Raw genomic sequence first — 15,071 nt, forward strand, 5'->3', positions numbered from 1 at the left:
GGATACGCAAGAGGAGCTTCTCAGCTGGCTGCTCGTTAGACTGACAAGTCAGAGTTTGTTGGAGGAGCGACAGGCAGTAACTGAGCAGAGCTCTGGGCGGCCCCGTAGCACCGAACCTCCCAGGACCTTATTTAGAAGGCCCTGGAGATGACGGGGGGACCTTGGGAATAGCAACAAACCTGCAACCTAGAAGAAAAGCAAGAAGAAGCACTGTCTAGACAGGTTGCCCTTGACTATCCCCAATTGGACTATAATGATTATTTTATTTGTCTTTTGATCAGCCATCTTGAGTGCCACAGTGCTTTCTGCAGCGGCATATAGTCGTGCTGAATGGATGTACAAGCCTTGTACAAAGAGAGCCCATGTGCCTGTACACGGTGAGGGAGGCTACATAGAAAATATAAAAGAATTATTTCTGTGCACAAGCTTGTCTGATGAAGATGGTGAAAGGTCTCTCAGCTTGGAGAAAATAGAAAGCAATCAAGGACAGATAGACTCTTTGCTTTTTAAAAGCAATTAAATCATTCAAAGTTTCAAGCAGTCTCTCGACAAGACAGGTCAATGATAAACCCCCTCAAACACAACAGAATGTCATGGGTGTGCAGTTACTGTCATTTGAAACAACTCACCATGTGACTCAACATTGCTTTCATGGTAAATAATATATTATATTCATTCATGACATTCATTTTGGACTCATACCACTTATTCACTGCTGAGTACCAACTCTGGGACCTCATGTGACATCGACAAGTATCTGGATTGCTCCTGACAGAAATGGTTGTACGGACAATATATACATTGTCCGTATATATGAATATATACGGACAATATATTTATAAATCCCAAAATATGTGCTTGTGCACAACGCTCCTCAATAACACATTGACGTAAAGAAACTCCCCCGGAAATAACCATACAAGCTGCCTGCAAAAATCTATGGGGGTCAGCAAAACAGAAGTGACTGATGAGCTGGTCATTGTTTTCTGCAAAAAAAAACATCTATTTGGGAACAATCTTCAAGCGCAGCAAGATTTGTAAACGACGTTGGTGTCAGCCGGCGGTAATTACCGCCGGAATCATCCCTCCTGCACATTCAAATAACTGTCAGTCATTCAATTTTGTCTGCATAAATTGTAGGCTAGATTACTTGTGAGTCACGGCCCAAATTGTTTTTGGATGGAGGAATAATAACTAAAGTTATTAGTCGTCGGTAACATTCTTAAAGAAGGACGATTCCCCTGTTGTAATGTTAAACAGTTAACAGTTAATAATGTTGTTTCCGCATTGATGAGACTTCCTTGGCATTTCCTATTTTCTACCTCTAGCTTCCGTGGGTAAGCGTGGTCAGTGGTGTGCATAGGTTTTCAAGTACAAAATGTGCTTTGATAGTTTCCACACAATGAAACTGCACCTAAATGTGCGTCTCCATTTGCCATCCTTCTGTGATTTTGCACAGTCTGAATCCTAAAATGTAATTACCAATTGTATTCATTCATAAGAGCATTAGTTAGGGGTAATTAGAAGATAATGATTGACATGTCATTTGTTTTTTTTCTCCTCTCTCCACTGGAAAAATCCAACGTGCTCCTATGTCGAAAAAGCTGAAAATCAAGTCATTTTTATACATTCTATTGGTGCCTGCTATTGGACTGATATCACTAATAGATATTTGGATACCAGTTTCAGACATCGGTCCATAAATAAACAACACAATAGGGAGCCATTGCTCCATTAGAGAGAACATTTCAGTACGAGAGACGAAGCTTTGTCAAAACTTTCCATCTTTGACGCTGCGTCAAGATACCTTCAAAAGCGTCACTGAACATCCGGCTCCGCCGTGGAAGGAACCCCGGTTTCATCTATTGCATCCATCTTTAAAGAACACACGCTGTGGTTTGTCTGGCTTGATATACAATAAAAGATATTAGCTTCTAGCTCCCGCCTTCACAGGTCAACCTCGGTCATCTCTTCATCTAAGGGCGCATCTAAATATTAGGAGCAACCGTTGATCCCTCACATGACATCACGGGGTATCTCTCCTCCCCTCCTGGTTCCTATCCTCAACCAGCAGGTCCTCGGGATGCTTCTGGCAGGGGCGCGGCCCGTCCCCGCCCCAGCCCTCCAAGTATACAACGGTGTGCCGAGCTGTAGGGCTATTACAGCGCTCCCAGGCCACGCTCATTAGCTCTAAATAACACCCTCGCAGTGCAAGGCACCGCCGTCGACACCATAATGGCCACATTAACGAGCATTACACAGCCGTTGGTTTTTAGAACCACTTAGAGGCTCCGAGCTCGTGCATCATAACAGGGTGTTTGCGGCTGTGAGCGATTTATCGCGGTGACTCCTCATCTCGGCCGTCCCTTCAGTCGCTCTGACGTAACGGCCCCGGCGCTCCGTCTCTCTCTCTCTCTCTCTCTCTCTCTCTCTCACTGTCTCTCTCTCTCTCTCTCTCCTTCTGTGCTTATTCATCCCCCTCTCAGATCCGTACCCTTGTTCCATCCGTGCCTTTTGTTCAATCCAATCTCCCCTCTCTGTTCCACTCGTGTCGTCGCTGCTATTAATGATCCCTCTTCCTTCCCGGCCCCGCTCCCCGGCTCCCCCTCACCCCGGTTCTCTTTCATCTCCCATTTCCAAAGCTCAAAGATCTTTTCTTAGTGAGCACCTCCCTTTATCTCTCTCTCTCAACCCCCTCCCTCCCCCCCTCTCTCTCTCCTTCGCTCTCTCTCTCTCGCTCTCTCTCTCTCTCTCTCTCTCTCAGCCAATGCTCATTCCGACATGATGCTTTAGAGGGATTTGTCCGTGTTCTTTTGCATAATTCTGTCGAAAGCCTATTTTGCCACCTTTACCACCTCACCCGCGCCCCTTTGTTGGAAACAATGGTCTGTGGCGCCGAGCTCAAACAGTCATTGACTAAAAATACATACCGTACACCGATCTGGAGGTTGTTGGGTTTTCGTTTTTTAATCCATCCCTGCATCCGCTCATGCGAAATTCAGAGACAAGTTATTAATAGCGGTTTTCTGTGGTTCCGTTTTGGCAGTGAGTCAGGAATTGCTGATGATCGTCGGCGAAGAGTCTTTGTTTTACGCTGGAGCTGGCACAATTCTGCCCCATTAGGACCGAACATTCCAGTTTGGCCGACCCAGTGAAACATTTGCAGCCATTATAATTGCTTATCGGGATTTGTTGCTTACACATGATCGTACATCTTGAGAGAGGGGCTCCTGCCAATGTTTCTCTAGTCGTTCCTCCAAATTATTAAAGTAAAACATCAACATAGCTCCGACAACTGCCTTTGACCTCTCTCCCTGAAAAAAGATCTTCAACGCTGTTGATTTGGGTAGGAAGTACTGGAACGGGTGTGACGTTTTAATTAGTACCAACATGGCAGCGTGGCTACATGCCCACCCTCTCTGTTATTCAATGAAGTGATGTTGGCTGACACCTCCTCGTACCTGGTGTTGTGACATATTGTCAACGCGGGGAGCGTGGCGGCGGGGATTAATTCTACTAATACTTTGACTTTCTCCTACAGCGCACATTTGCGTGCACACACAGATCAGAGCCCCCGCCTCATCTATCTGGTTAAACGGAGACTTGGCGCCGTTGAGTATCGGATCGGGGCGACAACTCCTACACTGGGTCGACATTGAAACAGCTTCTGGCTGGCAGCACAGAACGCCCTTTAGTCCTTAGCCTGTGAGCTGAGAACCGATCTGTTGGGAATTGGTCCCACTGAGGCGTTGCTTTGGTCATCAGTTATCCATGGAGACGTTCACTGTGTGAACGCTTAATCTCCACTCCACCCCCCACCGACACCACAAACAGACCCTTGTAGGGAGTTATTTAGAAGACTTAAGTCTTTTTGTCATTGTCACTGTGACAGCGTAGTGATTTGTCATGTATTCCCAGCACCTCTTACTTTTTCCAAATGTACCCACTATTATGTTGCTGGTGTCCTTCTCGCCAACCCCATGGAAGGGTTGGGGAGATATTATGGGAACCTAGAGCTGGGCAATGCTGTGGACAGTATTTGCAATTATTTACCTAAAATGTGTTTACCCAATGTAACCATTGAGAAATGCCACCACAGCTCCATTGGGATAGTTTGAACGCGCCTAAGGTCAATGTTTACATATTTATTCATCTTTTAAAATAATTTAACAAGTCAGTCAATATTGTATTTTCTACCTTAATAACACTGCATTATGTGGCTGAACTGAAAATGTTTTTGGAAAAGGGACAGAAAACGCCCCGAAAGCGTCCACGCTGGAGAGTGAGGATCTGTATTTTGGCTTCCCAGTTTCACGGTGCTCCTGTTTCTCTTCTTATCGTCTTGTCCTCCTCCCTCGTCCAGCCTCCATCGTCGCCCAGAAGTGGTGGTGTCAGATGCACCCCTGCATGGACGGAGAGGAGTGCAAGGTCCTGCCCGACCTGACCGGCTGGTCCTGCAGCACCGGCAACAAAGTCAAAACCACCAAGGTGGGATGTATTTCGACTCTCTTTACCTTTTCTAACACTGTGGAAATTAATTGCGCACGGAATAAGTCGCACTCGTTTGAAGACATTGTGCACCGCGTTTTGAATCGGCCAAATGTTACACTGCGAGGTTTTAATACAGAACAGGGGGATCCCAACATATTTTCCTCTAAATCCAACCTGAATCAATGTGAGACCTCCCTCCCCTCCATAGACCTCTTTTTTTATTATCATGTATTTATGTTTTTACTACATTCTAAAATACAGTCCTTTATTTTGTTACAGTTTATATTTGAACACTCCTGAGGGTTTTTGAACCAATATTTGACTATTAGTAAACATGTGCCTCAAATTATCCGGGGACACCCTCCCTTGCGACACCCTCCACCCGTCCCCATCCCTGGCGGCAGGTTGGGAATCACTGCAATAGAACACATACAGATACAGAGGCTGTGTCTGCACCTGTATATCTACACAAATTGCACAACTCAGACGTGAACAAGTGCAGTACAAAGATGGAGCCGGGATCAGTGTGATGCAGTATCACCCTGGTACTTTTTGGAGGCCATTTCAGGATGCTACGCGTGTGAGGGTGTTATGCATGTTGCCATTTATTCCTGTCCTTGTTAGTGTATAAAGTATATAGCGCACCCCCGCCCCCCACATATGTTCTACGCAGCGTTCTGCGCCTCTTTGGCACCGAGCCAACTCCAATTAACAGATAGTCTTTGATAACGGCCGACGGATTTAAACGCAAAGCATGATCCTATCAGCAGGAACATCAAAGCCAGACGCGCGATGTCCAAATAAAAACAGAGTAAAAGAGGAACCAAACTTCTTTTGTTCGTAGCGTCAGCAGCAGCGTTTGATGAGGAAAGTCCTGACCCCGATCTCTCATCCTATTGATTGACGGTGAAGTTTCAGCTAAACATCGGGGCTCAATTAGTGTTCCGTCAACAAACCTCCAACAGGGTGACCAAAAGTTAAAGGCAAAAAAAAGATGATAATCTGAAAGTATATTTTGATCTTCAAAAAAAGGAAAAAAAAGAAAAAGAAAAACGTGTTGTTTAAGAAGGACTTTAAGAGGTTGGCTAAAAAGAGAGCCAATCAACAAGCGGGTCCCCAGTCGTTCAACCGCTGTGATGATCGGGAGGGGAAACGTAAAAACGGAAAAACAATGCCGGCGCGCCGCCGCGACGTGCCGCGACGTGCCGCCACGTTAATTGACGCCTTTCAGACGAGATAAATTGATTCAAACGAAGGTCCTTCATGGCCCTTTGTGAGCCGTCGGAGTGTGAAAGTTAATTTGCAGGACTGACAGCCGGGGCGCGTGGGTGTGATTGCGTGTGTGCGTTCGGCGGGGTATTATGTGTCGCCAAAGCAGAGCAGGTGTGGTTTACTTACAGGTGAAATATATGAGGAGAAACAGTTGCGGTGTCTGGGCGGGTGGCGGCTGGCAGGGTGGGGGGGCTTAAACGCAGCCCGCCATAAGAATAATTGCTGGGAGAGATGGCACAACAGCAGAACATCTGTCGCATTCATTAGAATGCATTATAGCTGAAGCCTTACGCAGGGGGCTCCCAATTAAAAGCCCTAATTAAGTTGGTGAGTGGGGGAGACTGAGAAACATGGGCACTCCGGGGGACGTTAACTCCACCGTTGGAATAAACGACCCCGGGCCAAACAACAGCACTGCGAGCGAGAAGCCAACTCGCCGGAGGACGTAGGCCCTGCCTTTCGCTCTTTCTCTGTCCGTCCAGCCGGGCGGCTGTCTGGCGAAAGCAGGTCTGCAGACCAATCGTCGGACATTAATTGTGTATTTCCTAGGCCCGGGGACTGGGAGGGGCGGAGCAGATACGAGGAGACTCGCTTGGGCATCACGTGGACGCCGGGGTTGGTGCGATCGTTTCTATTTTCAAATCCTCAAATCGCGGCTACTCGAGATCGCAGATATGCGATCCGATCGCCAGGGGTGCGGCGGGAGCAGGGGGGGAGGGAGGGGGGCGAGTGGATGCCGAGCCCTTGTTATTGATTTTGTCCTGTCAACTCCCATTCGGCAAACACCAGCTCCGAGAGGGTGCAGAGGCGGAGGAAGAGGGAGAGAGAGAAAGAGAGAGGGAGAGGTAGAACCGTGTCAGTTTTAGTGCGATCATCCACTGACTAGGCCTCCACCCGGAGCGGGCAGGAGCTCTGGATCCGGCTGAGGAGTGTGGAAACGTGCGCACACACACACTCACACACACAACATGAGAAGCGTTCATCGATTGAGGATGTCTTTTTTGGGTGGGTGTGTGTGTGTGTGTGTGTGTGTTTGTGTGGGGGGGTTTAGAATATTTTTTTCTCTGCAGATGATCATCCCGGAGCATTGACGCGCCGAGCGCATTCCGAGTTTCTGAGCCCCTGAGGACAAGCATCTTCTCTCCCGTTCTTAGTAGTAGTAGTATATTTATTTGTTTTTTATGAAATTATTTATTCTCTGCTTTGCATTTTTTAATTATTACTGATGTTCGAATTTAATTTGGATTAAAGATTTTGTATAATCATCTTGAGCGTGGCTCTGAAGCGTCTGACGGAGCTTTAAAATAATCAAAGCTTTAAGCTTTCTGCAAGGAATACGGTTAAAGTAACGTGAATTAACATTTAAGAAAGGGTGTGAAAATTTTATTTCAAATATTTAAACATTAAAAAAAACTGTGCTTGGCGCGACAATATCACAGCTATCATGTTCCGTTTTACGTTATTCTTATCTTATCTTTACTATCACAATCCGAATCGTACCTATAACGTTAAGTCCTCTCATGGAGCGCAGGGCAAATGGAGGATTTAAAACTCACTCCTCACTCGTGCTGATTGACGGGGATCGGCCTGGTGGACGCTGTCTGCTGCGAGAAACCAACTCCCCTGTCGCCCGCCATCTCTTCTTGTCTGTCTCTCCGTTTCTCTTCATCCTCCTTCCATCTTTCAAGCTGTGGCCTCAGCTCGGTTCCTCCGTCGCTTATTTAAGATCTCTGTCCGTTCCTTTGACGGATGACAAACTTCCACGCTGTTTTAAGAATGAAAAGCTAGAACAACGCGTCTCGCTTCTTCTGGGTCTCTTCTCCATGAGGAATAAAGTTGTTTTCCACCAGCTCTTTACATGCCGTTAGACCAATGACTCCACCCACCAGCTCTACAACCTGCTGAGACTACCTCCTGTTAACACTCAACATGTTGCTGTCTCCCGCTTGCTACGACGCGTTTATCATATTAGGCAGAGAGCTAGACTGGGGGGCGGGTGGGTGTAAGAGAGTGTCTGAGAGGGCGCCCTCGTTATGCACGGTGCTTTTTTTATAAGGTATGGGGACGCGCAGCAGAGTCGCCTATAGGAAGCGCCTACACACACACACACACACGCACACACACACACACACACACACACACACACACACACACACACCCCTGACGGCACACAATTCACAGCGAGCAAGTGGGCATGTTGATGGCGACGCCCGCTTCTCCAGTGGGATCTCCCTGCCTGCCCTTTTCTGCCAGCCTGTATACAGTATATTATATATGGAAGTGCTGAAAAGAAGTACAACATTATTATTATTATTTGAATTGTGCTGAAAACCGCGACATTTTAGTGTTCTACGGATCTCTGTTGGGACTAGGGACACAGCTTGTCAAGTTGATATTTCTGTTCCACCGTCTCCTCCTCTGCAGGTCACGCGATAGCGAGAGAGTCACCGCCTCAGTGATGAGACAGCAGATCTCCTCGCGTTCAAATAAACAAGACGCACACACCTATCCACCGCGCGACAAGGAAAACACCTGCGAAAGGACAGCATGGATCCAATGTACCGATGACAAACTATCTCCATGTGTCTAAAGGGATGCGGGAGAAAGAGATTGCAACTGCCCGCTGCTTCCAATGGACTACACAGGGCACTCAACAAGGATATATATATTCACAAGAGAAAAGAAAGACCAGGTTGTGGTCCAACAATGAACAACAATGGACAATGTGGATTGACCAATAGAACAATTTATTTAGCGTTTCAGAGTCTATGTGAAGGGAGCATTTATCGTTGGACGGAGCTGGGAACTCCACATGACGTACGTTCATAGTGCTTACTGTACACGATCCAGCCTAGTTATCAATCTGTAGAAAGGGAGATGTTCTATTCACCATCCGGGAGAAATAAATGAGAAGCCAGTGATAGTCGCTCATAACTAGTGAATGGCAAATTAGCGTCAAATTGCTCTTTTGGGTCAAGTCCCGATCACAGAGACTGTTTTAAGACAGTCATTTTGCAGTTCTAATTAGGATTGCAAGTGTAGGATCATAACAACATATTAAAAATTAATATTAGATATTTGCACTAGTTGAAACCGTTTTTGGGAATGTTTCATTTTTCTACATGCAGTATACCCCCCCCCCCCCCCTCTCCCCCCACCACCACCACCACCATCTGTGGATGCCACATGAAATGGAAGGCCGAGCAAAGTGTGTTTTGGGTTTTTTCTTCTTCATATTTTTTTTTTAAAGCTGTCCACCTCTTGAAGTAGAAATATATAATACGTCCACTCATTATTCCTCAGTGGCTATGGGTTAATTAACTTTAGCTTAGAGGGCCCCGCCCGTACGCAAGCTTGGCATAGTACACGACAAAGGAACTAGAAACGTGTGATTCGTTGCTCTCCCTCTTTCTGTTACCGAATCATCGGCCTCAGAGGTTCTGTATCTTTGATCTATTATATTCTGGCTGTGACATACCTTATGTTTACTGTTACAGGAAGGCCCATTAAATGTTTAAAAAAGGGGGGATGTGTTTGCCTTTATGGTGTGATTTCCCTTCATTGGAGTGCTTTTATCTTTAATATCCGTTTACGTTTCTTCTTCCAGGGGCTTAAATCTTTAGACACTGTGAATACAAACCAACAGTAAACACAGAGGTTTCCCAAACTACCATAATTAGGGTGATTTTGCGCTTCTGCACTCACGTTGCCAATTGATTGCCTCCAGAAAGCCGTGCCACATCAATGCTTTGGGGAGGTAATTATTGCCTTATGATATGGCATGGTAATGGCAGTTCAGCTCTTGGCAAACATGTTTTTTTTCCACCAGGCTCCATCATTACTGTGCACCAAGTACAATAGGAGATGGAGCCCCGAAAGACCATTTGACATCATTCAATTATCCTCTCTCTCTCACTCTCATTCTCTCCAACTCGCTTTCACTGTCATTCACTGCCTCACCCCCCAAACTCCTGTTCTGTTGTCCACATATACTTTATGCCATCCCATAAATGCTGTCATATTTGATATGCCCCCACCGACCCCCTCCACACACACACTATATCTTTATTCCTCCTCTGTCGGCACAGTTGAGTGTCTCATACTTTTGCAATTTCCCCCTCCTCCTCTCTCTATCTCTCTCTCTTTCACACGCTCACACATCACTCTCATCCGGCTGCAAGTCTCTCCCAAACCATTCCTATCTGCCTCTCTGATATGTGAATATGTCGGGTCAGTGTGCCCGGGGGCCAGGCCCGAGGGGGGGTGGGGTAGAAGGAGGCGGTGGGCAGTCGGGGTGTTTTTTCTCGTGTGGCTGGAGAGGCCCTCTGTTCCATTTCTTTTTTTCTCGACACGCTGCTTTGTGAGCTATGATAAATCTTTGGGAAGGCGAGCCGCCTCTCCGCCGCCTCTCCAGCTCCAGATCCGGCTCGAGCGCTGAGCTCTAAGCCAGAGGGAGCCGGAGGGACAGCGGGGGCTACTAGTGGCAGGCTGCTCCGTTCTCTCATTACTGAGAGGCCTGGATAGCGCCGGGGCTCCTCTCGGGACCAGTGACATGGAATATTTTTAGGCCTGTTGATACAGCTTCTGCAGTTAGGCCAGTCACACCGCAATGTCCCGCTCCCTTATCTGCTGTTTTGCAGCTACAACAGTCCAATTAGAATGGTGAAGCGATGACATCGGCTACATCTGTGCGCCCAAAAAAAAGTGGTGTGAAGAGAGGGAAGGCGAGTTACTCGTACGAGCCAAAAAACCCATTCACCCTCGGTCCTTCGTGCCCAAACACAGGTGCACACATGTAATGATTTGACCAACAGGACGGAAACTGACAAGTCTTAATAAGAGCCCACAGTGGTCGAAATGTCTCGGCCTGTAGTGGCAGCTGTGCGGCCGCATGCCGGATGAGGGCCCTGTTTTCCTTTCCTTCCCCCTCTCTTCCACTCCTTCTCCCTCCTCCTCCCGTATCTCTCTTGCTCCTTTTCCCCAGAGGTTTGGTCTCCACTAGATGAGCCTGGCGCCTCACTCTCTCTCTCTCTCTCCGCCCTACACGCCTCTCTGCAGCAAGATCAATATTTGAGGACAATTTGCACCGCCGCTCCCTGGTGGCCGGGGCCTGGCGCTGCAGCTCCAGCGCCGCTTGGAGGAGAGCCGGGGAAAAAGCCAGCCAGAGACACGTTTGAAAGCTACTCTCAGGTCACCGGTACTTAACGAAGGGAAGCTGGAGAGCACACCATGTATACAATTACAGCTGCTGTGCTGGGCCAGCTGCCGCGGCACAGACAAAAAGAGCGCCCAATCAGTGCAACCTCCCCAAGAAAGGCGGAGCCCGCCACCAACAATGGAAACAGCACGTAGATGAGCACATGCACAAAGCAAATACATAGGATGGCTGTTTCTTATGAAATGTCAGCTGAATAAATCTGGTATTAATATCAAATATTAGATGTTTTCAACAAATTCATCTTGTGGTTTACCCATTTATATCTTGTAACCAATTAGCCACCAAGACAAAGAAATTTAAATGTATCAGTTTACTGTTCTAATTGGGCCGATGGGCATTTTCTAAGTACAAAAGGAAACCCAGTGTATTTTTTACCCAGCTTACAGTGGTGCACATGTGTGTGCCGGTAGGGGTCCGACCGGCTCGTCTGATTGGAGGATAATCGTCCCTTGTTGATGAGTCGCTTTCATCTCCATGGCGGAGCAGTGGAGCGGGGCCCACAGGACAGAACTCACTGGAACAAACAAACAACACGGAGGGAAGGACTGCGAAACAACATGCTAATGTGAGAGGACGAGGACAGAACCGGAGAGAGACGCGGGGTTGAGGGTGTAAGAGTGATGAGCCAGCCAGAAGAAGAGGAGGAAAAAACTGAGCTAAGAGGTAAAGATAAATGTGTGCGTGCGTGCGTGCGTGCGTGCGTGCGTGCGTGCTTGTGTGTATGTGTGTGTAGTGTGAAGAGTATTTTAAGTACGTCTTTGTTTATACACTAAGCCTGGGCGGCTCCCGAGAGGCCGCTTGCTTCGTCAACCCAGGCGCCTCCAATAGTCCATCATCACACTCCTCTGCAATTCACACAATCACTACCTGGAGGGGGAGCGAGAGAGAGAGAGAGAGAGAGAGAGAGAGAAAGAGAAGGGATGAAACACCGTCGTTTTGGCTCCTTCGTCATCTTTAGTCAAGTCTAATTTGTATTAGCCTCCGGCTACATCTGCTAACATTTAGATTCTGTTTGGCAAGGACGGTAAGTCTTCAGACGAACAAGTAAGTCTGTCAGAGGCGGAGGAAGGAGTTGCCGACTCGACTCCCGAGTGTTGTTGCCGTTCCGGTAAACACTCATTCTTCTTAGGCAATGATGAGGGACTTCATGATGAGAGTCTCCTCGACGTCACCTGGACTTCCGGTGGGATGTTTGGCCTGAAGGTTCTTGGTAAAAACCAACCATGGTTGGCGCGCCACCCTGAACCTGCAGAGTACAAATGCTCCCAAAACACTTAAGCTAAATCCCATTCGACAGCGTTCAGATCCACCGTGTGTCAAATCAATCGGAGTGTTAGTCCAGCATGTGTCCACGTTTCCCTTCACAGGACTAGGGCACACTTGCAACAATGTTCTATGGCGACTGTGATCGCAGCTACTGAAGGTTTTGATGTCTCTAACTTGGGACTCCCAATGACCTCAAAACCTAAGGCTTTGGTTAGAAAATACAGTTTTTTTTCCTATGATAATACCACTTTTCTGTCAATGCATTGAGCCCTCTGCATTCTGCACTCGGCACAGCATAATTCTGCATCATGGCCACGTGACTTTATTGGCGCCCGCAGCCTGTTAGCCTTCAGGTGTTGGGGTGAGGATTCATTGAATTAGCCACACTCTCTAACCAAGCAAAGGAAATGTGACAAAAAAACAGAACAAAACAGGCCATTAGAATTCAATGAAACCAAGCAAAAAGCGCAGAACAATCAAAAGCGTCTTTAATATTAATTTTGTGGCACGCCTGCGACAGGCCGATATTGACGGTGAGGTGAGCGGGGATTCATTAGCGGCGTCTCCCTCGCCGTTTCTTCTCACTGAGCCGCTCTTTGCTGCGTCGTCAAACTCACTTATCTCCGGGAAGCAATTAGCCACTGGAGGCTCCATTGACCTGAGCCTTTGTTCGACTTAACGGGTGACATTAGCATGACCACAGCCCAGCTGTCTTGGCATTGCCAGTCTGGGTGCCAATGTGAACAGCACTGATAAAGAGGAGCCCTGTGGTGTGTGTGTGATGTGTGTGTGGGTGTGTGTGTGCGTGTGTGTGCATGCGTGCGTGTGTATGTGTGCGTGTGTGTGTGTGTGTGTGTGTGTGTGTGTGTGTGTGTGTGTGTGTGTGTGTGTGTGTGTGTGTGTGTGTGTGTGTGTGTGTGTGTGGGTGTGTGCGTGTGTGTGTGTGTGTGTGTGTGTGTGTGTGTGTGTGTGTGTGTGAAATGCATAAGGAACCCAGGAGCTAAATACACCAATATCAACTGGAATTTGCCAGTGTTCTCCATAGGATTGATGCAGCCATGCAAGAATCATGTTAAAACACTGTTTTTGAGTGTGCACGTGTCTGTCATGAGTCCATAGCAGACTAAGTTGGTGGTAAGAGCAATTTTTGCATTTGTGTGTCAATTTCATTTTGTCCCCCCGTTTTATGCCCTGACATGCAAATATTTAGGGATTCACTAAATAATAACCGATAAGATAGGCAGTGGCTATCAACGGCGTGCAATATATTATAAATTACTAAACAATACCCCTCGTATCGTAATGTATGCAACACCAAGATGATACAAGGCACAGCAGTAATTCCATATCGCACACACATACACACATCTATATAATGAGTCCTTGCTCTTGCACTGGAGTGCATTGTCTGCGGTGGCTGTTTAGCATTCGACTTTGCAGCCTATAGCTGGGTTTGTGGCCCGTGTTGAATATGGTATAGTTACTGCGCTATTTAAAATCCATTTCTAATTTGTATAAACAGGGATTTACTTAACTGTCACAATCTGTCACTGTCAAACACATTGCGGGCTCCGTGACATGAAAAAAACCCAACAGAGGAAAACCCATGTCGAGACAACGAATAAATGTGAGCGTAACTGGCAGGCAAACAACCTCAGTTTATGCAAAGTAGAAGAATAGTTTCTAAGCAAGTGTTTATGCCAATGACGACAACTAAGTACGCATACATTATTCATAATTAATCGCGTGAGCATCCTGCTCTTTTTTTTCCCATATTTACCAAATTAATGGTTTGTTTTCCAGAGACAAAGTATTTTGTCTGGTGTGATCGGGGATGTGGAACGGTATCCTCCTATTTTTTTTTCTTTTTGGCAGGTAAGTGCAGGGAGAGTGATGAGATAAAACAAGGTAGGATCTTGCACAGAGAAGCCATTAGTTCCACATGGCCTTCTGAGGCTGCAATGAAACCCACAACTTCGACAAACCAAATGGTTAGTTATGTTGAAAAAGCTGCAGTGTTTATTGTGTGTATGTTGTTACCTACAGGGTTTGGTTGAATAGAGGTTGAGTAGGGGTGTATGTTACATATCACCCCCTCCTTGAACTTCTCCTGCAACCCTCCTCCTCTCTTGGCAGAAGCCTGCCTCTTGGCTGAACCTTAATCCCCCGAAAACACAACATCTGTTGGCAAGAGCCGCCATCTCTGATCCCTGTTTTTACCCTGTTTAACCTCTCAACTCCAGGCATCGTGCTGCCCCCCTCTGTGCCAGCCTGACAGATGCCCTGTCAGAACGAGTGCCATCGTTCATGCACATGTGTGTGCACGCGTGTGTGTTTCTGTGTGTGTGTGTGTGTGGGTGTGTGTGTGTGTGTGTGTGTGTGTGTGTGTGTGTGTGTGTGTGTGTGTGTGTGTGTGTGTGTGTGGCCTGGCCGAGGGCAGGGCCCTGTAATCACAGTGGGCGTCTGGGAGGTAATGGGGGCTGAACAGCCACACACATTTACCACTGACCGGCCAGGCCTTGTAAACAGGAGAGGTTTTACAAAAGAGGCCAGTTGAATAATTGATGGGATGTAAGAGGATCTGGCTTTGGGGGAATTTGGACGATTGATTCTGGTTGTCGGGGGGCGGAGGGGTGGAGGGGGTGGGAGTGGGGGAGGTTGAGAGAGAGGGAGGCTTTCCTGGTGCTATAGCCTTTACTGATAGAGCTGTTATCTTTTCATCCCCCCGCCGCCACCTTGCCCCTCTGACATGTTTCTGGGCTGACCACATATTTGTTGTTGTCACCTTTTTTTCTGGTCACCTCCGTTGCCATTCTTTCACTCC

The 15,071-nt window shown here is 47.3% G+C and overlaps 1 protein-coding gene across 1 annotated transcript in view; it reads left to right on the forward strand.

The window, feature by feature from the left end:
• tafa4b (TAFA chemokine like family member 4b) overlaps positions 1-14,522 on the forward strand; it is a gene marked incomplete at both ends in the record, with an annotated part of 31,215 nt that extends 16,693 nt beyond the window's left edge. The window contains 3 exons of the mRNA XM_080000961.1: positions 4,364-4,495; positions 14,123-14,155; positions 14,491-14,522. Coding sequence (XP_079857087.1) covers positions 4,364-4,495; positions 14,123-14,155; positions 14,491-14,522 — 197 coding nt within the window. The remainder of the gene's footprint in view (positions 1-4,363; positions 4,496-14,122; positions 14,156-14,490) is intronic.
• Between the last annotated feature and the right edge of the window lie 549 nt (positions 14,523-15,071).

This window comes from Zeus faber (genome assembly GCF_960531495.2).
Source record: "Zeus faber genome assembly, chromosome: 5".
Classification (NCBI taxonomy): domain Eukaryota; kingdom Metazoa; phylum Chordata; class Actinopteri; order Zeiformes; family Zeidae; genus Zeus; species Zeus faber.